The sequence below is a fragment of the Colossoma macropomum genome, unplaced genomic scaffold (assembly GCF_904425465.1).
Source record: "Colossoma macropomum unplaced genomic scaffold, Colossoma_macropomum, whole genome shotgun sequence".
NCBI lineage: Eukaryota > Metazoa > Chordata > Actinopteri > Characiformes > Serrasalmidae > Colossoma > Colossoma macropomum.
Window position 1 is genome coordinate 33,731,659 of NW_023494789.1, and position 24,134 is coordinate 33,755,792.

At 39.0% G+C, this 24,134-nt stretch overlaps 1 protein-coding gene across 1 annotated transcript; it reads left to right on the forward strand.

The window, feature by feature from the left end:
- Window positions 1-1,881: 1,881 nt before the first annotated feature.
- On the forward strand, window positions 1,882-22,674 carry LOC118808405 (activin receptor type-1B-like). The gene is given in 10 exon segments (XM_036571064.1): window positions 1,882-2,081; window positions 15,252-15,497; window positions 17,391-17,645; window positions 18,124-18,242; window positions 18,244-18,355; window positions 18,610-18,777; window positions 19,216-19,372; window positions 19,538-19,662; window positions 20,548-20,678; window positions 21,694-22,674. Coding segments are annotated over 10 exon segments (1,530 nt in total). The 5' UTR covers window positions 1,882-1,990; the 3' UTR covers window positions 21,820-22,674.
- The last annotated feature ends 1,460 nt before the right edge of the window (window positions 22,675-24,134 follow it).

Below are 24,134 nucleotides of genomic sequence, written 5' to 3' on the forward strand. Positions count from 1 at the left end.
TCTAATCTGCCCTCAGTGAATGTTTGAATTTTGGTACCAAAACATCAACCAACAAATAATACCCAGTTAAGCCATTTAGAAAGATCAGTTAGATCCTGAACAGGCAGCAAACAGATTTTCTTTAAACATGTAGGGAAAGGACTGTTTTATTCTGTTTGAATGTATTTGAATGTATTTTTCATATTCAGTAATGAATACAGAAAAATTAATGAATGAAAGAAAAATTCAATTTTCAATTCAGTTTCCAATTACTTTAGACGGAGGCAATGCACCCGGCTGGTTTTGGGTTCACCTTACCTCGAGACCGAGACCGGCCTTGAGTACTACAACATTACTAGGTATGCTTGAATTAAGTAGTCAAAAGCTCTTCTCTATAAATTGCAGTTTCTTGTAACTCTAATTGTAGATTTCTAATTATGCAATGTACTCTATCATCGGTCACCTTTTGTCCAGGTTTCTGTCCTGCTTTGTGCTGTTTCTATTCCAAACACTGGGAGGTGCTCTTCGACAGGGCTTCTTTAGCTCTTAGGACAGAATAGCCAAGCTTTGCATCTGAAATTAGGTGCAATACAGCAGAAATTTCACACAATGGAACAGAATATACTAATCTATTGTATGACATTTAAGTGAATATGAAACTTTTCATACTGACGCTTACCAATCCAAGCCCCTTGGTACCAGTGGAATCAGAGGAATTAACAGTTTATTGTTGTGAATAACACAGTAATAACTAAACAGTTATTGTGGTGTTTTTTATTTTTTATCTTTTTACCTACAATTTGAGGAACACTATGGTTTCCGACAAACTGGCCTTCCTGGACTACCATTTTTGCGCACTATTTAGAGTTGCATGCAAGTTTAGTCAGTGGTCTGATGACAGACTAAAACCTTACAAGCATCTCAATAACACTTTTGCAACTCTTAGCCTAATAGTTCTGGCTAATTTACTGCCATCACCATTCTCACTGCAGGTATGTTCTGAGTTTTGTAGGCATTTTTCCTTCATTTAAAAGGGAAGGAGTAGTAATAAGAGACAGCTGTGATTGGCTGAAAGGCATGTCAATCATAAGTGTTGAATTCTATTTCTTTATTGAAATGAACTTAACAGGATTGTCGTTTGCCAGCAGAGATGTGTCCAGTAGCCTGGACCCATACTCAAATAAACATACTGTAGTGTTATTAAACACTAGTAAACTGTTATTAAAAGAGACACAGTCATGGCACTTTGTTATCCAACTGCTGTTGGCCACAGCTACGCCATATATAAGCAGAGTTTTCTCCTTACTAAAACTCTTTTGGTACTCAGTTCCAGTCTGGCTCTCAGCTCTTTCTGCTTGAACATGCTACAGTATTGTTACTTCTGTGAATAAAATGAGTCAAGCAAAAGTACCTTTCCAAAAATCAACTTTAGAGGACGTAAAACACGCCAGGTCAAAAAACTAGTGCTGAGTAATTTACAGAACTGCAGTCGAACATCTTAGTACGTCACCTGTCAGTATAAGAAGTTCAGTCTGTTAGGCTCTACTTTTAACTTGCTATGTTCCTTTATTTTTTGCTATCTTTGATTTGTACACGTCTCTATGAAAGCCTATTCTCGCCATATAGAGGAGAAAAATCGCCTTCTTCTTCTTCTTCTTCTTCTTATTATTATTATTTGCCTCCTTCTCCGTTTCTGGCTGCAGTATGAACTTATTTTCCAGAAATATTGACCTAATATCTCAAAGTAATGACTAACTTACTTCAAATATTGATCACTTATGTTCGTCCATTCATATCTGAAAATCCCAACTTATCACACAACCTCTATATTTTATATCCCTGACAAAAATAAAGCTGATAAAGAAATCCTCCCCTTTAAACACCGCACCTCCCTTTAAGTGAGTCTAGCTGTGTCTGCTGGCGGACGGAGTGTGTGTGTGTTGTGTGTGCGAGTGTGTGTTTGATGGTTTGAGGTCTGGCTCTCTTGTCAATATCACAGTTAAATGTTTAAATGCGATGCGATGGGATTCTTGTGACCATGGATAAAAGGCGAATCCTGATCTTGTGTCTGGTTGCTGTGGGGCTTGGTGGAGTGTGTGATGGTGAGTGGAATACTGTTTACTCCAGCGATCTTTGGCTCTGTATTTATTTATTTAATCTGAATCTGGCATTTCCTACAACAACATCATGGCGCTCGGATTTGGTAGCTCGTTAGCTAGCTTGCTAGCAAGCCAGGCGTTAAGTTCTGTAGTAATAGGTTTGCCCTAGTTTGCTGTTTAATCGAGAACACCATTCATATTTTTTGTTTATGTTACATGTATTACTTGTCTTTGGGTTATAGCTGAAATACCCAGTGTCTCGAATGAAGCGGCTCCGACATGTAGCTCGTTAGCTTCCTAGCTAGCTCAGGCTAACGAACCCCGCTCTGTATAAGCTACTTAGCTAGCTAGGTTAAGTGTAACACTCCCTTTATCTAGTTAACCATCTATCTACCGAGTAAATTAAAGTCTAAGGTGCTAACCCTACCGTAATGTGTCGCGGTAACGTTTTTAGTTAACTGTCTGGGTTATTTGTTTGGTTAGCTTTAAGCTACCAACGAAGTTGAAGTTATCCGCTTGTTCAGTAGCTTCTCATCTGAATTTTCCGTTCCACCTTAAAGTGCAGCATTTACGTTCGGGAGAATGTACAGGCGCCCAAATGTAACAGCTACACTTTATTAAGCTGGAAAGAAAAAATCAAACGAGAAGCCAGTTTCAGCTTTGCAAGCTAGCAAGTGGTTTGTATGAAGCCAAGGGCAGTTAAATATTCACACATCGCGTCTCAGCCTACAATGTCTTGTTAGCAAAATCAGTGCAGTCTAGCTCCCTAACTACTTTTTAATCAGTGACCATATTAAGCACGCAGCAGCCATCATTTAGGAAAGAGATGTTTGTAACGATTTCATAGGAGTAACCTTAGTCCCCTTAGTTTCATGTAGGATGATCAGTCCAACTGCTGTTTCGTTTCACAGAAAAAGACATAACGCCTTACTCAACTATACTGTGTTACGCCCATCGGGTGAAAACTAAATATTAACTCTGAAGACCTGTGCTGGCTGTAAAACCGATCTGAAATTAGAGGCCACTGTCTTGGCAGAGTGAGGTTGAGAATGGCAGGCCTGCATGTTCACTATGCGTTTGCCTGTGAAAGATGATACGGTTTGGGATGCTAATAACATCAGAGCTGGGCTACAGTAACACCAGTGTCACTGAGTTCGCCCAGTGAACACAGAGCCTACAGTGAAGCTTCTGTGTAAAGAAAGTAGAGAAATAAAGGAAAAGGCAGTCAATTGGGGAAGAGCTGTGCAGTCATACAGTAGCCCCAACACTCCACTTCTTTCTCTCTGCCTCCCATCCTTCATTCTCTGTCCACAGTGATCTACTGTAGGCCCAGCAAATTTGAGCATCATCTGATACATCCGGTCAATAATTGTTGTCTGGTCTGACTGGGTCATGCTCCCCGTGCCCCCTCCTTTATGTATCTCTGTCATCAGTATTAAGTAAACATGTTGGTGACATCTACAGCAGCAATACTGCTTTTTTAACAGATTTACTCCTTTACCATCTTTCAAATGGATTAAACCAAGGGAGACCAAACTTTTTGTACTGGGGGGCTAAAGTGGAATGTTTCTGGTGGGCAGAGGGCCAAAAAGACAAAACAGCTTGCAAATGAAGAAGGTGGGACTGTTTCAAATTGAGTTATTAAAATGTTTTTTTTTTGACATTACACTATAGTTTGTTGCTAAAATACATGTGTTAAGTTTTAAGCATGTATTGTGTTTAAGGACTAAAACCTGGAACACATTTCTCTCTATATTCTCTAAAACTGAAGTATAAAGATTATTTGCTGTTTAGTGGACCCATCTGGCATTTTAAATTCTTAAAAATGTATTTAAATAACAAAAATCAAATAAAGTGCTGCATTCAAAGTAAGAGGCAACTGGCTATTTAGCACAATGAGCTGTGCATAGTTGAGCTACAACATTTTGGTGCAGGTATACTGGCAGTATTCAGGACAGTAGAGTGCACTAACCTGCCTCACATTATTGATGTTATAAACTTGCAACACAGATTAGACAAAATAAAAGTAACAAATTGTCTGACTGCCAATTGCATTTGGAACAAAAAAATCAGCCAGTTTTGATCATACACCAGTAATATATATATTTTACAAGTATGTTTGTCCTCTCATTGGGTGAGGGGGTGGGGTTAGGGTAACTTGTGGGCCAAAATCAATTGTCCTCATGGGCCACACTTTAGCCTGCAGGCCACACTATGGGCATCCTGTATTAAACTGCAAGTGCCTTGTGTGCAAAAATTTTATGCTAACACACTCTGTACTCTATGCTCTACATGCAGGCTTACTTTAGTCTTGCAGTAATGCTACAGATTGGCCAGCCAGGTTCTACATAACATGGATGGCAAAGCAGAGGTTTAGCTAGTGGTGCAGTGTTACTGTGGTGCAGTGTTATCTTATCATACCAGTATAAACATAGATTGTGTATTATAGGTTAATCTGGAGTGCTAAGCTGAACACACAGTTGGAGCGTGCTGGAGATAATAGAATACCAACACGCTGGGATGATGAGCACATTACAACATGCTAATCTTACCTCACCAGAGGCGTTTAGACACTTCACGTTTTTTTTCTTTTTTCACAAACTCTGTGAACTTTTTAAATTGTAAAATTTTGACTGTTACGTCACAGTGTGCTGGTTCTTATGCCACAGCACCAGTTGCCTTGTTGATTTAAAGACCCAGAGAACCTAAATCTGTATCCTTTTAAATTAGGTTAATCTTGTTCTTGCAGGCAAACAGTTACATGTACTAAGTATACCGTTTTGAATAATGTTCCAATGACCAATAAATGACTGATATACACTCACTGAGCATTTTATAGGGAATGCCTCCTTGTATCTTCGCTCATTGTCCATTTTATGAGCTCCATTTACTGTATAGGTTCACTTTGTAGTTCTACAATTACAGACTGTAGTCCATCTGTTTCTCTACATACTTTGTTAGTCCCCTTTTTGTCCATGCGTTTGTTCATCTGTTTGGCCATGACGTGTTGTGTCATATTTATATATATTTTTTTATTTAGACTTTTCTGGATATTTGATATTACACTCAAGTTCAGTACCATACAAACATTTTTATCATACAAACATATTTTACTGTGTGTTCCCCGGGACTTTAAGTGTGCATTGGAGATGGCATATTGATATTGATGGGTGTTGATATTGGGCTGATATTAAATATTTGATGCAGAAGAAAATGAAGGCAAAAAAAGAAAGAAGCTGATCCAATCTTGGAACAAATCTGTACTGAAATAGCACACTCAAATTGTGTGATGTTAGCTGTGTATTTCTTCCTGTGGGATGGTAGTGAGTGTTTGAGTAGTTTGAGGATGATGGACTACATTTAGATGCTCATATGAAGTGAAGTGCTTCCATTAAAAATAATTTTAAATTTTCCATTAAAATTAATTTTAAAGCCTTATAGTTTCAGCTCAGTATCAGCCAATACTTAAGGTTTCGATATTGATATTGGGAAAGAAAAAGTGGTATTGTTCCATGTGTAGTGTGCACATTGAATCATCATTAGATTCTACCTCATCTATCGACACTTCAAAACACCATTGTCAGTCAGCTCAAGCCTACATGACAAACTGAGTGATGTGATGGAGTTTCAATCTGTTATCTATACCTGAAACTCCAACAGGGTTTCGAACAGCTGTCGTCATAAAAACAGTTTGTCATCGTTTGTGTCATCATAATAAAGTGTAGATGGTGTTGGTAAGTCACGGCTGCATTCCACCTTGTTGTAAATGTCACTGGCTACAGGTGTGAGAGGAAGGCATGTGTGCATGGATGGCTGTGACATAAAAACCTGAATGCTTACTATGAAGGACACAGAAGGCTTGGGGACTGTCCATTTGTCTTGCTTTCTTTCTGTAGAGAAGAAGCAAATTGATGTGTGATGACTTGAAATTCTGCAAGTAGAAAGACTGGAACATGGAAATGATGAGGCAATGCTAATACAATGCTAGATTTCTCAGAGAGTGGGAGAAACCGAGGGACGAAGGCATGCCAGTACATATGAAAACATTCCCTCCCACGCAATTGAACAAGTCTACTTCTGACACACACACACACACACACACACACACACACACACACACACACACTCTCACAGAATGCCAGACTTGTTGCATCTTTATTGTTCAAAAAGGCAAATACAGAGGTCTATACTCTGTATGAGAGAGAGTGTACAGAAGTAGTCAGCAGTGAACATGACTGTATGTAGTGAGTATGAGTGCTGTAATTGGGCCTGAAATTTTGGCCTAAACCCGAATACAGCCTTACAATTTTCTCTTCAAGACAAACCCGACCAACGCACAGCATCACATTTTGAGTCCCAACCCAATCTGAACCACATCAGCAAACCGACCGAGTACTACAACATTCTGTCTGAAACTGACCGACACTAACCCATCACCCAAAGTGCCAAATAAAACCTGACAGGATAGCCCCAGTGGCATTGTAGTTTAGGGCTGCAACAAATGGCTATTCTGATAGTTGAATAATCTGTCGATTATTGAAACAAATGATCGATTATTTAGAACATGAATTACTCAGTTACCAAATAACTCTTATGTAGCTATCAACATTTAAATTTAGTTTGAGGTCATCATCATCATGATCTCCATGGACAATCCACACCTCAAACAGACTCACTCCAATCTTACTGTAACTTCTAGCAGATCTATACCTGCACACATAGATTGAAATCTTGTACATCTTCCATCCATATCTTTGTATAATCTGGAATATATATATCAATATTCTAGCCAGTGTGTACCCTGCATCTCATTTATCTACCTCAGACTCAGAAATTGCATATATGAAAATCTGTACAACTGTACATATTATAGCTTGTATTTCATAACATATTACTATACAAAGAAGTAGATCAGTTAAATGTCTCTCAACGTTCGACTGTTTTACGAGGCTGAAGTCGCTTCTTATTCTCCAGCTTCTTGTTCGAATTTACCCGTTCCACCTTAAATTCTAACTGAGGCGCTGAATGTAAATGCGGCACCATTTAAGGTGGAACGGGAGAATTCGAAAGAGAAGCGACTTCAGCTTTGCCACTTTTTAGTGTGTGACTTTTCAGTCTCTCGTTGCAGATTTAACGTACCAGGAAACCAACTGCGCTGCTTTTAAATGCGAATAACGCATCGCTGCTATGTGACCTGCAGTCTGCACGCTGGTTTTCAGTCGTTGCGAAACAGGGCTTTCGCGCTATGTTGCACACGTCCCGTCTCAAAGATACTTTACTGACACAGCGATCCCCCCCGTCTCTACAACGAGACCAAAACCGAAGTTATAAAATCACTAAAGAAAACGGATAGAATAGCTGTAACATGTGCTGCGTGGACATCCATCACCACAGGATCTTATTTCACCGTATCTGCGCATTTTTTCACAGATGAGTAGCAGCAGCTTCTCGTGCTCCAAACAAGAGCGCTGAATGAGAGCCTTCTAGTTCACTTGCCACATCACTTCCATTTGTTTTATTAAAAAAGATATTGGAAGTAAATTCATTATGGATCATTACAAATACTCTGCTTTAAAAGTACCAAGTCACTTTAAATAACAATATCACAGAGTCACTCAGTCACTTTAAAATGTATATTTTCTCTATATTCTGTATATATTTTGTGTATATTTAATATATTTCAGTTGGTTTTTCTTGTATTTTTATTTTTACTTATTTACTTTCTGAAGAGTGATTAGCTGAGCCTCACCACAAGCATTTCAATGCATAAATGTCCTGACCTGTTGTGCAAGTGACAAATAAACTTGAAACTTGAAACTCGAAACTTGAGCTCACACAGTGAGAAAATATAAATGCTATATAGAAAAAAAAGATGCATCGAGATGCATCGATAATCGTTTTATAATCGCATCATAGCCCTCTGAATCGTAATCGAATCGAATCATGAATCATATACACACACATACATACATACATGTATACATACTTTATTTTTGTATATTTAAGTACTACTAGGTGGCTACGCACCTATGATTTTCACTCACCTTCACACCTGTGTAAATGTGATGTGACAGTAAACGCGATTTTAATTTGATGTGATTTCATGCATTCATGAACTTTCCTGCTAATACTAAAGATAAATAAAACAATGTATTTTCCTTTCAAAATTTATAAACAAAGATGTGCAAAGTAGCAGCACTGAAATCTAACAAACCTAAATCAGTATTCCCATAGTCACACCAACAGGTTCTCTGTGCTTCGCCAACCACACGGCCATATCTACATAAACATCACACAAACACGAGTTTGGATCGCTGCGTTCCCTCCGTTATATAATCCTATTGCGCTTTCTTGCGCAATTCATGAAATAGTATAATTTTGGACAGAACCTTTCTCAAACCGCTGCTCTGTAATGGTACTGATTGCACTCTAGCAGCGATGGATGGCGGCGGCGTTATCCGGAAAGTGAACAGGGTCGTTATGAATAAGAGTTACTTGCTTCTCCATTTCAACTCCGTTAACGATTCCAGAGAACATGCATTTCGAAATAGAGGATGTTACAGCTCAGCTCATAACGTGAAGTATGGCGGCTTTTAACGTTAGCATTAGCTAGCTAGCTCGTTAGCACAGCTAGCTATCTTACCGAGACGAATCTTCATCCAGTGAGGCGACGCGTTTCCTCTTCAGATGCTCCAACATGGAGGATGTGCTCCCGTGCCAGCCAAGGTCGGCTTTACAAATAGCACAACTGACAGGGAGTTTAGCGTGAAATGCCCCACAAAGTTTGCTCTTGAGGCTGTCATTGCGCTTTTGTTAACTCTGGTAAGCGGCAATGTCAAAGCATTCCTAGTTAGCGCGAGAAACACGTGTGACGTCACCAGCTAATCGACTATTAAATTGTCGGCGATTTTAGTCGACTAAGTCGATCAATCGTTGGACCTCTATTGTAGTTACAGTAATACTTAAAAACCCCATTAACTAATTTACTCACCAGACAGTTTTGATCAGGTGTTTTTTAGTCTAAATAAACTTTCCATACTGTGCTGTTCTCATGCTGTGTGGTGCTAATATAGCGAGATGGTAGCCTTCACCTGTTTAATCCTAAAACTCTAGTGCTTTACATATAACACAAAACTAAACTGTCCCCTTTTGAATAGATTTGCTGTTCATTTCCCATTTTCCTCAGAAGCATGGACCTCATGGACTTCTTGTGCTAAATTCAGCAACAGGAGTGGTTGACTCCGGGGTGCTGAATTAAAGCTCTTTAATACTTTCATTAAAGTATTAAATATTGTTATTGTTTTATCCTCAACAATTCAGCACATTTTTATGCACAGTTACTGTTTATTTACTGAATTTAACACATGGGGGGTGAAATAAGACCTGTGCAAATGTTGCATTTTATATTACGTATTTACTTTTTTTTTATATCAAACTCAGCAAATAAATTGAACTTGCACAAAGTGTACATATTATTACCTTTATTTATGATAATGCATATGTTCTGCAATATGATATTGCATACAATGTTTATTCCTGTAGAGGATGTGTTAATTTATTTTAATTTCAAAATCAACAATACATGTCATTTGACCAGGGTGTTCAAACCCCTGCATGTGACTGTATTTGGGAATTCAGCGTAAGCAGTTGGGCCCCTTTGGGTTTGGACAGACACTTAAAACAGGTGTCTCTGTCTGTGTTTGTCTGTGTCTCTGCGTGTGTGTGTCTGTCTGTGTCTGTGTGTGTCTGTGTCTGTGTGTGTTGCTGCTGAATATTGCCTTTGTAGATGATGGCAGGTAATTCATTACCTCCTCCCTTTCTCTGTGAACTTTAAACAGTGCTGACAGGGCAGAGCAGGGAATAATGTTGGTTGTGTGTGTGTGTGTGTGTGAGGTGTAGACACAGGTGGAGTCTGAAGGCTTATTTAAAGATTTATCCAAGTGGCCCATTTTAGAGTTAACTATTTTAACACCAGTTTACCTCCCAAATATGCTTCCTGAAAAAGACTAAAGGGGAGTGGTAGTTGCATGAGCTGTAGGCCTATTGTTTGCTGCTATTTACCTGCATACCTAAAGTAGCTTGTTGAGAGTGCGGACATTCTGTACACCAACAATAACCTGTCTGTGTACTTATAGTGTCTGTATGTGGCTATAAGCCAGTGGTTCTCAAATACTAGCACATTTCCAGTACGTTTTATTAGCCCAATTTGCAACATTAAATGACATTATTTTCTCTTTAACAAGTCAAACTACCATTTTTTGTAATGGTAGTATTTTGTGGAAAGGCAATGGTAGTGGGTGATATACTGGTTGGAATTCTTCCTAAGCTATTGGTTTTACTGATATGTCACAAATACATCCGATAACATAACATACAGTGTAAAAGGCGCTAAGATCCTCTTACCTGAATGGTCTGAGTCAGGCGTCTTTCAGTGTTCGCTCACCTCGTGCTGTGCAGTCAGTTACAGTCTTAAGTTAATGTTTGTCCAGGTCATTATCCAAGGAGTGAATGTTAGAGAGACATATCGAAGGAACCACCAGTCTCTTGGGGTAATGAAAGCCTTTAGTCTTGGTTTAATCCCTAGCATATCAGGCCACTAGCCGGGCCTGTGTGTCCACTAGCCCTGCTTGCAGTGCACCTCCATTGGCCAGCTGCATCACGCAGCAGTGTGGTCTCGCGGCCTTTTGCTTCAACAAAACCAGGCTAGCTGTGCCTCAACTGCTGCTACTGTTAGTGTGAAAGATTATTTTTGCTAAACTCCAGCAGAGCCTGACGCTCAGAGATGTAAGCACGTATGAACAGGAGGCACGTATGAGACATATGACTTGAGAAATTTGGGTGTGAAACAATGTTCAGCAGCGTTTTTGCTGAGCCAGAGAAACTGCTGCATGCTTACATGTACAGACCACAAGTTTACCTCTATATTGTTCAGTTCTGTTTTGAACTGTTTTGCACAATAAATTACTTTACATTTAAGTAAATTTTCCTATTACTTTATGTATAATAGTAAATCTTAATTAGGAAAAAATAGTAAATAAACATAAAGGTTAGTTACTGTTTATTTAAAAAAGACTTACAAGCTAGTTAGCTTAGATACTAAGCTAGTTAGCTTAGTACACTTACTAACTGTATTGGATTACAGATGTGCTCGAGAAGCACTGATGGTAATAGCATGCTTTCAGAATGTAAAATCAGCAGATTTTAGAGCAAGTATGCTACATATACTATGACTTCTTGGGTATTGATATGGATATTTGATATTAAATGACAGGAGTTTTCTGCACTCTGTAGTGTTGAAGTGATTCAGTCAGTACCACAGAAATTCAATTAAATTATATCAATTATAATATTGTCACTGTTGTAACAAAACATTCTTTTTTGTCATTTGTTATTTTTTGACATAATTAGAAAATGCCAGCAGCCCTTTACATTGTGTGAGCATTTCATAATGAAAGGTCTAATCATAGTGGTCCAGAATTACTTGGAATGAAATCTTTTTATGTTAACATACATTGAAAGTTGAAGTTTTTTTTTCCTTCTCCAGTAAAGTTACCGTTTTGGAGATGAAACGTTTTTGACAGCGACAATATGCTTTTCTGAACATATCATGGATGTCACAGAATGATATAAAGAACAATGATCTACTGTATGTTTGATTACATGGACGGCATTACTAGTCCTGTTTAATTCGATTTAATCTTTTCAGTCTGTTGAAGTATTGTGATGTGATATTACTCCTGTATTGCCCACCCTTTTGTGTATGTATGTATGTAAGAGTGCTAACTGTAATTCTCAGATTTTCTGTTGCATGTGGTTCGTCTTCCCTCTTTCCCAAATACCCACTTCTACTGTTTTCTTTCTACACACCAGTCCTTACACTGTTTGCTGTTTGTTACACCAGACAAGCCTGAGGGCCATACTTACAGGAGTGTGTGTGTGTGTGTGTGTGTGTGTGTGTGTGTGCGTGTGTGTGTGTGAAAGAGAGAGAAAGAGTGTGTGAGTATGATTGTGCATGTAGGGAAATGCCAAAGTCTCTCCATGTCCTTTGAATATGAAAATGAAAAGCTGCAGTTATTAAGCACACTGAGTACAAGTGCCTGCATGTCTCAAACTCAGCAGCGGCAGGAAGCTGTCAGGACTGTGTGGAGTGGAGTGTGTAAGAGAGCACGAACGTGGCCACTCGGGTGAGGCCCTGTGTTAGTCTGACGCATTCGTACAGTCTTGAAGAAAGCAGAGTGCCTCCAAGTGAACCAAGTGAGACACACAGAAGAGGTTCTGAGCTGTAAAATGTGGTGTGGGAGGGAGATCTGCACATTTCAGTACAGTTAAAAAACTTATGATATTTGGTTTTTCTGGGGTTTGATTAGTTGGAACAGGTACAATAGAACCAGAAGTGCCATATTTCATGAAATACTGTCAAAAACACAGAGTACAATTATTCATTCAATATTTTACAGATAGGATGGCAACAAATCTAATATCTGTTTATGCTCTCTTTGTAGTGACACATATGGTTGGCCAGTCCTCTTTAAGTAGGAATGTGTATTCTGACTAATTTTAATATGTGAGTATCTGTAAGAATATATAAATGCGTATTTGGTAAACTTCTGGCAAAAACAGGCTTGGCTAAAAATGATGTAGGGAAGCAGGGCTACCTTTTTAGGTGACAACACTGGTGTCGCACCAAACATGGAAGAGGACTCTTCAGATTAGTCAGGTGTCACGCTGAATGCTGACGACTCGTTGTCTTCTACAAAAAGTATTTCCTCCTCAGTCGACAATATGCCAGCATTTTATTTGTCAGAGAAAAAAATGTTTTCCTTTTTTTGCCCATAGTTAATATTACCTAGTGTAGCTAGGCTGGTTAGTGATGAAGCCCCTCGATCTCGTTCTCGGTCACGTCTGTAACAGTGTGCCCTTTGGAATGCACTTATGTGATTCATTGTAAATGTATTGTGATATGCATCACAATAACAATAAACATTGTCATGTTGCCCAACTTTACCCCTAGTCTAACTCTATGTAGGCTGAAGGCTTCCTTTTCAGAGGCTGCTAAAGGAGATATCGTGAAAATATTATGACATCACAATACATGTGTGTTCCTAGTATTCCTCTGTTTGCAAAGTTGGAATAAATGAAGTAGACCAGCAAAACGAGAATGCTGGATTTAAAAAAAAATACAATGTAAATTAAAGTTTTGAAATTTTTTAAATTAAAGTTTTGCAAAAATAAAGTATTTAATCAAACAGTTAAACTAAATAAAGGTAATGACATGACGTGCAGTCAGTTGTTGTTATTAGTTACTATGCAGTTTACACAGTTACTGTATACTGATTGTTGTTTACAGGCTCTCTAATAAGTCTGCCTTTTTTATGATGCATGCTATTAAGTGTTCTAGACGTACTGATGAGATCTGTGATATGCTTATATAAGTGCACTGTGACCATGATAATGATAACATATCATTATTGCCCTTGTCTAATTTTCATTAGATAAATGTACTTGACTATAGACCTGAGTCTAGGTCTACTTTGGCCTTATTTATTTTTTTGAAACTGTTTAAGTGTTATATGGGTTCGCTTACAGTATATTGGAAATGAGACAAATAAAAGACTGCAGTCTGCAGACCACAGAGTGAAGCTGCGAATACTAAGTTCTTAATTCCTGTCTCTCAGACTGAAAGAGGCTTATTCTAAAGTCCCATATCCTCTCCTGCCTCTGTCATCAGCCCCTACGTCATGGAGCAACAAACTTTTGAAATAAAGTCTACAGTAAAATACAGATTTTGCAAACTGCTTCAGAGAAATCTTTCAGCCTGTAAGCCTCTATGGAGCACATGCACAGAAACCATGGTGGGAAACGTGAATATATGTCGATAAGGTTGCGCACCTGTGACGACAGCACGCTTTTTCGGAAGTTCTGAAGTCTGCAGATTTTGAAACCTGTGGTTTCATGCTACCTGCGTAATTTAACCAAACTGGAAGGTTTGTGCCTAAAACATGTTCCTAATCGAAATCTCTGAACCCTGAATCAAGATCTAATAGCACCACAGCTGTGAGTACAGAGTCTAAGAGATAACGTCTCTTTGTAATGGAAATTCTAGACGATTCTTATCAGTCTTTAAATGACTCACTCAATGTTGGTCTCTCTCAGGGCAGTTTTGTAGGTGTGTATAGTCTTCATCGCTTAGGTTTAATGACATCGGGGGGAAAATTACCCAAAATATAATTCATGTCGAAAGGAAATATTTGGAGCAACTGGGTATTTCATTTTTGTGCCCTCTCCCTACAGAAACACAGGCCACATGGTTCAGGGTGCAACCTTCTCTTATAGACATGGCCTTGCGCTGCAACACCTACACTCTAGATTTGACTCAAGATTGTTTCAGCCTGGCCAGGAAGCACAGCAGTACTGTCTGGGCTACTTTTTAAAAAGTGGTCTGGCTCAGCCATTATTAAATTATGTGCTTACTTACCAGGTTACTGTCTGCAAACCCCCCGCCCTCCTGGCCCATATATATCTATACTGCTCTTTGTCTTACAGTGTCAAATCTGTTAGCGTTCCCTGTTCATGTCACTAGATTTCAGACATGGCTGCATGTTCATATAGCCTAAAATAAATAAATGCTACCCTTTTTTTGTGACTCTTTAATGTTGTGACAAAAAAACCCAGCTTTTTTTCCAAGTCTGCTTTTTTTAATAACATGATAATTCTTTTGTTGCTATTGTCACATTTATTTGACATGCAAACTATATTATCTTAAGATCAAAGATTTTCTGAGTTGACTTTTCTGAATGTGCACAAATTTATTTAGAAGCTGTTGTATTGAACAGTAATCGCTAATATTGTTAATAAAATATCATTTTTTATTAATAAAAAAAAACACGGTAGCCTGCAGAAAGCTCCAATTCCATTTCATGAGACAAGTTTCAGTGTATTGCTGATAGGGCCTCATGTAAGGCATCTTTGCTGTATCCATTGTTTTGTTCCTGAAGAAACCAAAGAAACAGCCTTGAACCTAAAAAACCACCTGCAAGTTTTGAAGTGATGCAACAGCATGTTAAAGTCTGTACTCTCTGTTTCATGTGGAGAATTCAGGCAGCAACATTTTTAGTGTTTTCACAAGTCTTTCTCTCTCTCTCTCTCTCTCTCTTTCGCATGCGCTCTGTCTAGCTCTGTTGTGTAACTGCACCACGGCTCAGTGTGAGAAGAATGGCTACCGCTGTGAGACGACGGGCGCCTGCATGGCCTCTACGTCCTTCATCGAAGGCCAGGAGCAGCATGTGCGAATTTGCATTGAAAAAGATAAGCTGGTCCCTCCTGGTCAGCCCTTCTTGTGTCTGAGTGCTGAGGGCCTGCTCAACATCCACTGCTGCTACACGGACTACTGCAACAGCTTGGACCTCAAGTTGCCCTCTGGTGAGTGTCCCACACACAGAATAGAGCTCTATCTTAACAACTTTACTCAGGCTTGAAATTTTGGTATGAACCCCAATAAAGCATTCGGGTCATAAAGAATTTTTTCATCCAAACCTGATCTGACCCAAACCAGATCATCAAGTTTTCAATCTGAAACGAGCCCATCAAAATTCTGTCTGAAACTGATCTTAACCGACTCATCACCCAGAGTGTTGAATAAACACTAATGACTGTGATAGCACTGGTTAAATTAGCATGTAGCGGCAATCATAGCAATCGTTAGATCACGTGTCAGGCTCCATCCCTTGCGGGCAGAAACACTGCAGACTACCTCATTAAACACACCTGATGCAACTCTTTAGCTACTTAGCAAGGCCTTCATGAGCTGAATTCAGAGCATTGAGGATGATGAGGGTAGAAAATAATCTCACAAAAATGGCCTGGAAGGTACCCGGTGTGACATGCCTGCATTAGATCATGGGGAGATAAAATAATAAAAATAATAGAAAATAATGATAGAATTAAATAATCATCTGTCCAAAATCAAGATTAAAACTGTCTCTAACAAATATATTTAGTGTTTGGATAAACTTTCCATAGTATGCTGTTCGCATTGCTGACATAGCAAGATGTTCGCCTTCTTCTGTTTAATCCTAAAACTTGGAACATACACATTTAACATGTAACTTTAAAAGTAATCATTCATCATGAAATTTGCAGACAATGTGAAGAGCAACAGGCATTTTCAAATCATGTCATAAACTGAAAAATAGCAACAATGGACATACAAGGTTTTGTTCCAACAGCAGCGAAGGCCAATGTAGGTTTACTGGTTGTTTTGGATAGTAAATAAAATAGCTGTATTTGCACTGTAAACATTGTGACCCCTGGTTCCTGTCAACACCACTGTAAAGAAATCTGTGCTATGTTACTCTACAACAAACTTTTTCCACATCAGACCACTCTGAATGACTTTATTTATATCTCACCAGTTGAATAATGTACAAACTATTAAAAAAATCATTGCCTGATTTTTAAAGGGATAATATTACAATATCCCAACAAGACAGTATTGTTAAGTGTAAAGAAAATGACACTGAAGATGTAACATTCGTTTATTGTGTACAGCTAGGATATAAGGTAAAATCCACTTGGTGGTTCGTTTGATCTAGTGTTTTAGATGTATGAGATTAACACTCTACTTGTTGTACTACAGAATGACGACTTCTGCAAATTTGTCGTCTTTTTATTTGAATTATTTCCATGCATAGCTCTGCTCAGATGTTGCCATTTCACTAAACATGAGACGTAGTATCAGGTGCTTTTGTCCTAACATTGTCTGCGGTTCTGCATCTCATGCACAGTGCTGCACATGCTTTATTCAAATACCTGATAGGTAAAAGAATACTTAAATGGGTTTGGGTATCCATGTATTAGAATAAATACAAGCATCCACTCTGTACATTTTATTATTTTCCCTACTCTGCCACACCCCTTTCAACTCAGAGAGGGCTTCTTAGTGAACGTATTAGTCATGGATCAGGTAGGTGTCACTAAGGTTGAGGTGCACCAGGACCAGGGTTAAAGAAAACTGAATTTAAAGCATCTAAAGACCACTTTTAAAATCACTTTCTTAACCCTCATATTATCATATTATATTTAGGGTCAGTTTGACCCCATTCAGTGTTTGCTGTCTCTAAATAATTATATATTTAGAGACAGCAAACAAATTGCCTCCAAGGATAAAAAGATGTTAGTAAATTTCAAGATAACAGGCAGGGGTTACTTTCATGTGCACCATTCACACTACACATTAAGATCATTTATAGTCTGTATTTCATGCCTTCTTTTTTCTTATCTTTCCATCTTTCACTCTCTCTCTCTTTTTCTTAGTGACTGTGCGTCCAGATGCAGGGCTGATGGGGGGCTGGGGTCCGATGGAGCTGGCTGCAGTGGTGGCGGGGCCCGTGTTTGTGGTGTGTGTGCTGGTGCTGCTGGGACTTTTCCTCTTCCAGCACCACCAGAGGGCCTATGGGCACAGGCAGAGGTTGGAGGTGGAGGACCCCAGCACTGAGCACCTGTACCTGGCCAAGGACAAAACCCTGCAGGACCTCATCTATGACCTGTCCACATCAGGCTCTGGATCAGGTCAGTATCACAGCAAAGAAGAGCCCTAGAGGAATGAACTAATAAGAACTAATGTGGCACAGAGGTTTTGTTTAGCTGAATACAAAGAAATCTTTCTTTGATTTAATCTTGTTTGGCTACCTTACCATTTTGGTGCTTTTTGGAGCTCTCTCTTTCTGAACCTTTTATGCTTAGTGCAGTTTTGAAGAAGAATAGCTGCAGTAACTAGTAGCTGCAATAACACGCTTGTGAATTCAGTTTGAAAAATAATTTTTGACATTTCATAATGAATTGAATTGTTTCCTAAAGAGGTGTCTGTAATTGTCATTGAATAGACAGATTGGTCAGACATTCATTCCCTTTGTCAAGAGGACTAAATGTTAAAAAAGAATAAATGAAAAATGTCAATAAACATAAAACATGTAGACATATAGAACATGGAATACTTGGGTTAAACTTGAACCTACATTTTTTCTGTACTACCGCTCTCTCTCGGCAGGTCTGCCTCTCTTTGTTCAGAGGACGGTTGCCCGGACCATCGTGCTGCAGGAGATCATTGGCAAGGGCCGCTTCGGGGAGGTTTGGAGAGGGAAATGGAGAGGTGGAGATGTTGCTGTGAAAAATCTTCTCCTCGCGAGAGGAGCGCTCCTGGTTCCGTGAAGCTGAGATCTACCAGACCATCATGCTTCGCCACGAGAACATTCTGGGCTTTATTGCAGCCGACAACAAAGGTAAGCACACTATTGGTTGATGTAGCGTAGTGGGCAACACTGCTGCCTTCTACGTGGCAGACCAGGGATTAATACCAATGAGAGTCATTGGGCAAAACTCCTAACACTACATTCGCCACATCTGTAGTATGGTTTTAAAACTGTAAGTCACTTTGAAGAGGAGCATCTATTAAATGTCATGAATGTAAATGATTTTGTACATGGCTAAAGAGCTTATTAATTTTATGGTCATGTTTTGTGTGTATCTCTATCAGATAATGGCACATGGACACAGTTGTGGCTGGTCTCTGATTATCATGAGCATGGCTCTCTGTTTGACTACCTGAACCGATACTCCGTCACCATTGAGGGCATGATCAAACTGGCATTGTCTGCAGCCAGTGGCCTGGCACACCTGCATATGGAAATACTAGGCACTCAGGGTATGTGTGTATGTATGTATGAAAGAGAGAGAAAGTTAACCCTTACAAGTGTAGAGTTAGTGTCATTTTGCTATTTAAATGTACTTGCTTAAGTGTAATTACATAACTAATTAAATGGCTATGTAATGAATAATGTTTCCTTTTGATTTGCATTCTGTATGGACAAGTTTGAATATGCACCTCTGCCTTTTTTCTGTTTTGTTCAGATATTCCAAAAATTGTATAAAATACAAAAATGTATAGTTTGTTTTTCAAGTTGTATAAATGGTAACTTCAGATCACATTCAATATAAATTCACATCATAAAATCTTCTACTTACAAGATAAATGTTGTATCAGTTAGAAGTTGAGAATCTTGTCTTTCAACACATTTCTAGAGCTGCAGGTGGATGTCAGAATCGTGTTGTGAATGAATGTTTTATCTGTGTTATTGATCAGGTAAGCCTGGTATTGCTCATCGCGATCTGAAATCTAAGAACATTCTGGTAAAGAAGAACCTCACATGTGCCATCGCGGATCTAGGCCTCGCAGTGCGGCACGAGTCTGTCACAGACACCATCGATATCGCCCCCAACCAGCGTGTTGGCACCAAGAGGTACACACAGACGCACCACCTACACATTTAAACAGTCTGCCACAGTGGCTTCAGATGAAACTTAATAGCACCAGTGTCCTAGAAGTAGCTCTACCCTTTCCTGTCTGCCACAACAACTGCTTGCTTGTATTTGTGTCTGAAAAGGTTTGTGTATGTGTGTTTCAGGTACATGGCACCAGAGGTGTTGGATGAGAGTATTAACATGCGTCACTTTGACTCCTTTAAATGTGCTGACATCTACGCTTTGGGGCTGGTGTACTGGGAGATTGCTCGCCGCTGCAATGCTGGAGGTATGAAAAGCTAAAGAAGAGTAATGACTAACTCTCCTACTAATATAAAAAGTGATAATTTAGTCTAGATTCTTAAGTGAAGAAATATGCAACAACTTTTACACAACTTCACTTTTTTATATATAAATCTTTGTTACATTATAGAAGCAACAAAAGTGATTAACGGTTTAGTAAACAATTTAGTAAGTAATTATGCATCAGACCATTGTGATGCTGTTATTTAAGGATTCAGCTGATTTTAGAGTGTTAGAAGTGATTATAATTTGTTATTTTATTCAACACAGTATGCTCTCATTTTTTGGCAGAAATATAATTCTCAGCCTTTTTTTTTCAAATGTAACTCAATAGTTCAGTCAGTAATCAAATAATCAAATTGAATGGTGAAATTGCGATTTCATGATTCATTATGATTTCATTTCCTAAACAATCAAATCTTTATGTGAGATTTACATTCCTAAAATCTAATATGGAAAAACAATGATGAACAAATGGCAAAACTAATAGTGGGCAATGTGATGACATTTATTGTTATTGTGATAAATTACATCACATGTTGCTGTATGCTTTTCTGAGCACAGTGCTTCCATACACCGACCAACTGTATGGTCACTGTGAAGTGGGCATAATAAGTCCTTTTTCATTTGATTTAGTCAAGTGCAGGATGTGAAACTTAGTAAAAATCATTGTAAATCTAGTTTTTGATGTTTTTTTTTTAGATGTACTACTGGGGGCTTTTTTGTCAACTAACTTATTTTGTTTGAACTTATCAGACCTCAGAAAAACAAACTATTGTGATGCATATCATGTGTTGAGGTATCATGATGTATTTTTGCTATATCGCCCTCCCTTAGCCAACACTATATTCTTCATGTCTGTGTGTGTCAGGTATCCATGAGGAGTACCAGCTTCCTTACTATGACCTGGTGCCCTCAGACCCATCTATAGAGGAGATGAGAAAAGTGGTGTGTGACCAGAGGTTACGACCAAACGTGCCCAACTGGTGGCAGAGCTACGAGGTACACACACACACACACACACACACACACACTAAAACGTGTATATTTTTAGCCACATGTATGCAGACTTGAATAAGCTTTATGGCTTGACCATATTAGGTTACATTGTTATCAAAGCATTTAAATGTATCATACATCTCCCTATGAATCAGTCACATGCAAACAAACACAGGTAACCACAGACTTAATCTTACACACACACACAGCTGTTAATGGTACTATTTTATGAACTTATGTACATTTATCTTATGTACCAACCCACTTTCTCTCAAGCTGTGACTTTTTCTTGAATGTATCTGCCAGCCAGGATTAGTATGCCCTTCTCCAACACTACTGTTTAAAATTTTTAATCACTTAAATTAGTAATTATTTTTATTTTTGTCTTTTAATAAATAACATAGTGTTGTTTTAAATACAATGAGCTGAACACCAGAAAGTATTTTTTAAGAAGTTTTATTTAATATTTAAAAAATTGTTTGGAACACCAATAATTAAATGGAAAATAATATACTGTATTTATTTACAGTAATTTCTTGATGGTATGTGGCTCGAGATTTGATCACTTTTCAAATTCACTTTTGAATTTAACACATTAACAAATTTTTCTCTCATTCTTGTATCTTGGTGTAGACTTGTTCTTCTTTTTTAATTCACAAGCATTATTTTGAATTCACAGTTTAAAGGTTCTATTGCTTTCATTCTTTCCATTAGCAAAAACAAAACTTACAGCATAAGCATACTGCCATATGTGTTCCATTATGAAAAGTAACATGAGGAGAAAATAAGACCCTCTGTGTTAGATAAACTGATTATACTATCAAGATATAGCCTATAGACTTAAGACTCTTGAGACCACGATCAAATTTTCCAACACCCAAAAGTAGTACAGACAGTAGACCGTCAGTTCTGTAAAGCACTGTCTCTTTTATGGTAGCTCTGCCAGAACTTGAGATCAGATAGTCATGTGTCATTGACATTTGTGTCTTACTGTCCCTCGCCCCCCCTGTTCTCTCAGGCATTGCGTGTGATGGGGAAGATCATGAGGGAGTGCTGGTATGCAAATGGTGCCGCTCGGCTGACCGCCCTGCGCATCAAAAAGACCCTGTCTCAACTCAGCGTGGAGGAGGACGTCAAAATCTGAGGCGCAAGCAAAGTCGTGAACGCTTGTACAAAAAAATACTACTTCTACTACTCCACACTATCCTGCCAGTTTGAAAAATGTAACGCCGTCCACAGAGTTGTGATGCGGCCTACCTCACCCTCACAGCCAAAACTACTGAAAACGATCGTACTCACAGCCTCCCCTCTAATGACCCTTGATGAACTGAACTGAACTTGAACCCGACTCCAGTCCTTCCTGCGTTCTTATTTTCATAAATGGCCACAGACTGCAAGTTCCGATACTACTGATCTACTGCTACCACTGCTGCCCCTATTAATATCCATAGACCGTTCCATGGCTGAAGTGGATAACTGTGTTATTGATGTGACTACTTTCTCTAACATTTTTAAAGACCCCCTTATTTCAGCAGCACACTCCACAGGTGACCTTTTAAAACAAGTTTGTTCATAGACTCACTATGTGCATATTGTGTAGAACTCCTCAGTTATGTCTCTGAAGCCATTGGTGGGTTTGCTAGCATGGAGGGGAGTGAAATTTGAATGTGGTTTTGTACAGAGCTTCTTGCACTCCCTCTGTCTGTGTCTCTCTCTCTCAGAAATGTGGGTTGGCTGTGTTAAAGGTTAGCAGGCTGGAATGCGGGTGCTAGCCAAGAGCTTTAGCTCCAGTGTAATATTAGATTACACAAACCTCAGATTTCAGGAGGAGATTAGAGGAGACAGATTACGCAGGTAACCCAAGCACGTCAGTTCAGGAAGAACTGATAACGATCTGAAACGTAAAACTTGATATGATGTTATGGCACTACTGATATACAGTCGTATGCGAAGGTTTGGGCCTCCCAGTCAAATTACATGTTTTGTTGATAAAAACATCTTCAGGAAACAAACTTAAATATGTCATTTTCTGCAATTTTTAGTGCAGAATTTATATTTGTTTGCTGAGTTTTACATATTGGGGGGAAAAAAAAACAAAATATATGCCATACGTTTTGCACAGTTCTGTCTGTTTGTTTTTCCAATATGTTAAATTCAGCATAGTATAAAGTTTTCACTAAAATGTGCAGAGGCGTGTTCTCTGAAGTCGATGTCATTTAGAACAGGGTTTCTCAGCCTGTGGGTCGCGAACCACGGACCACCAGTGTACCGTGAAGCACCCTCTAGTGGTCCGCGGGCCTGAACTCAGAGGGAGGCAGTAATTCGGGCTGGTAACGTCACTATAAGTCATTAGAACATAAGTGGAAAAATGATCAACTTAATAATTATAAAATCTAAGAATTAAACGTTTTCACGGGATAACCAAAATAAATATTAATAGAGACGTACAAATAAAGGCGTCGCAGTACTGGGCTAATTAAACGTCATCGGTCTCAGACAACGCAGCCGCGGGCGCGCGATGCAGACAGCTGGCCAGAGATGGAGAAGTTTCTCAGGGCACTTTGTTTGGTGAGGATCATCACACCTTTCTCTTTAGTTCGCTCCGTTTTGACGTGTGTGAACACTCCACCCGTATTCGGGTCTGCAGCAAACAGCTGAACCGGTCCGGCAGGAACCCGCGGGTCTCGGTCGAACCCTGTTCAGTTCACTGCTGATGGAAACGCCTCTGTGATCAAACGAGGGAATCAACAGCAGAGCTGGCTTTACGTCTCTTCTCGAGGCACGACGGCGCCGTACAGTCAGCATAACGACTGACTTATCAGACACTGAGCACGGGCTGCTGCTAAAAACTACAGACGAGCCATAAAATGACAGAGAAGAGAGGCGTTTGATTTCAACTCATTGATCACGGAGCGTCTTTTGGTCGATCATCAGTGACCTGAGTGGTTAAACTGAAACTGATAAACCGATAAATGACGAGCAGATTTCATGTAAGATTTACCGTTATTGTTAATAGTGACGACGCTAATCTAAAAGCCCAGTGAGCGAAGTGAGGTTTACTTCAAATAAATCACAGAAATCCTCTAAAATAGAGAGATATCGACACCAAACAGTTAACGCTACTCTTTTGGAAATTTTTCAGTAAAAACGCGATGCACTGCAGCTCTAAATCACATCTACCTTGAGCATTTTTATTCTTTTTTTTTTTTTCTTTTTCCCCCTTGTTGACATCACTTAAACCATGTGGTTTTTAACATCTTTCATGTTTGTTAACACGCCTGCAAATTTTGCAAACCTACTGACAGCCGGATTGGCCAGTCTGATCTTGTTTATGACCTAATTCAAAGTTTGCAGTGTCAGCATTTTAAAAAGATAGGTCGCATTTTTAAAAGCTGATTTTATTTTTCTGTGGGCCGCAATGCTTAGTAGTCATACACAGGTGGGCGTTTGGGTGGGGAA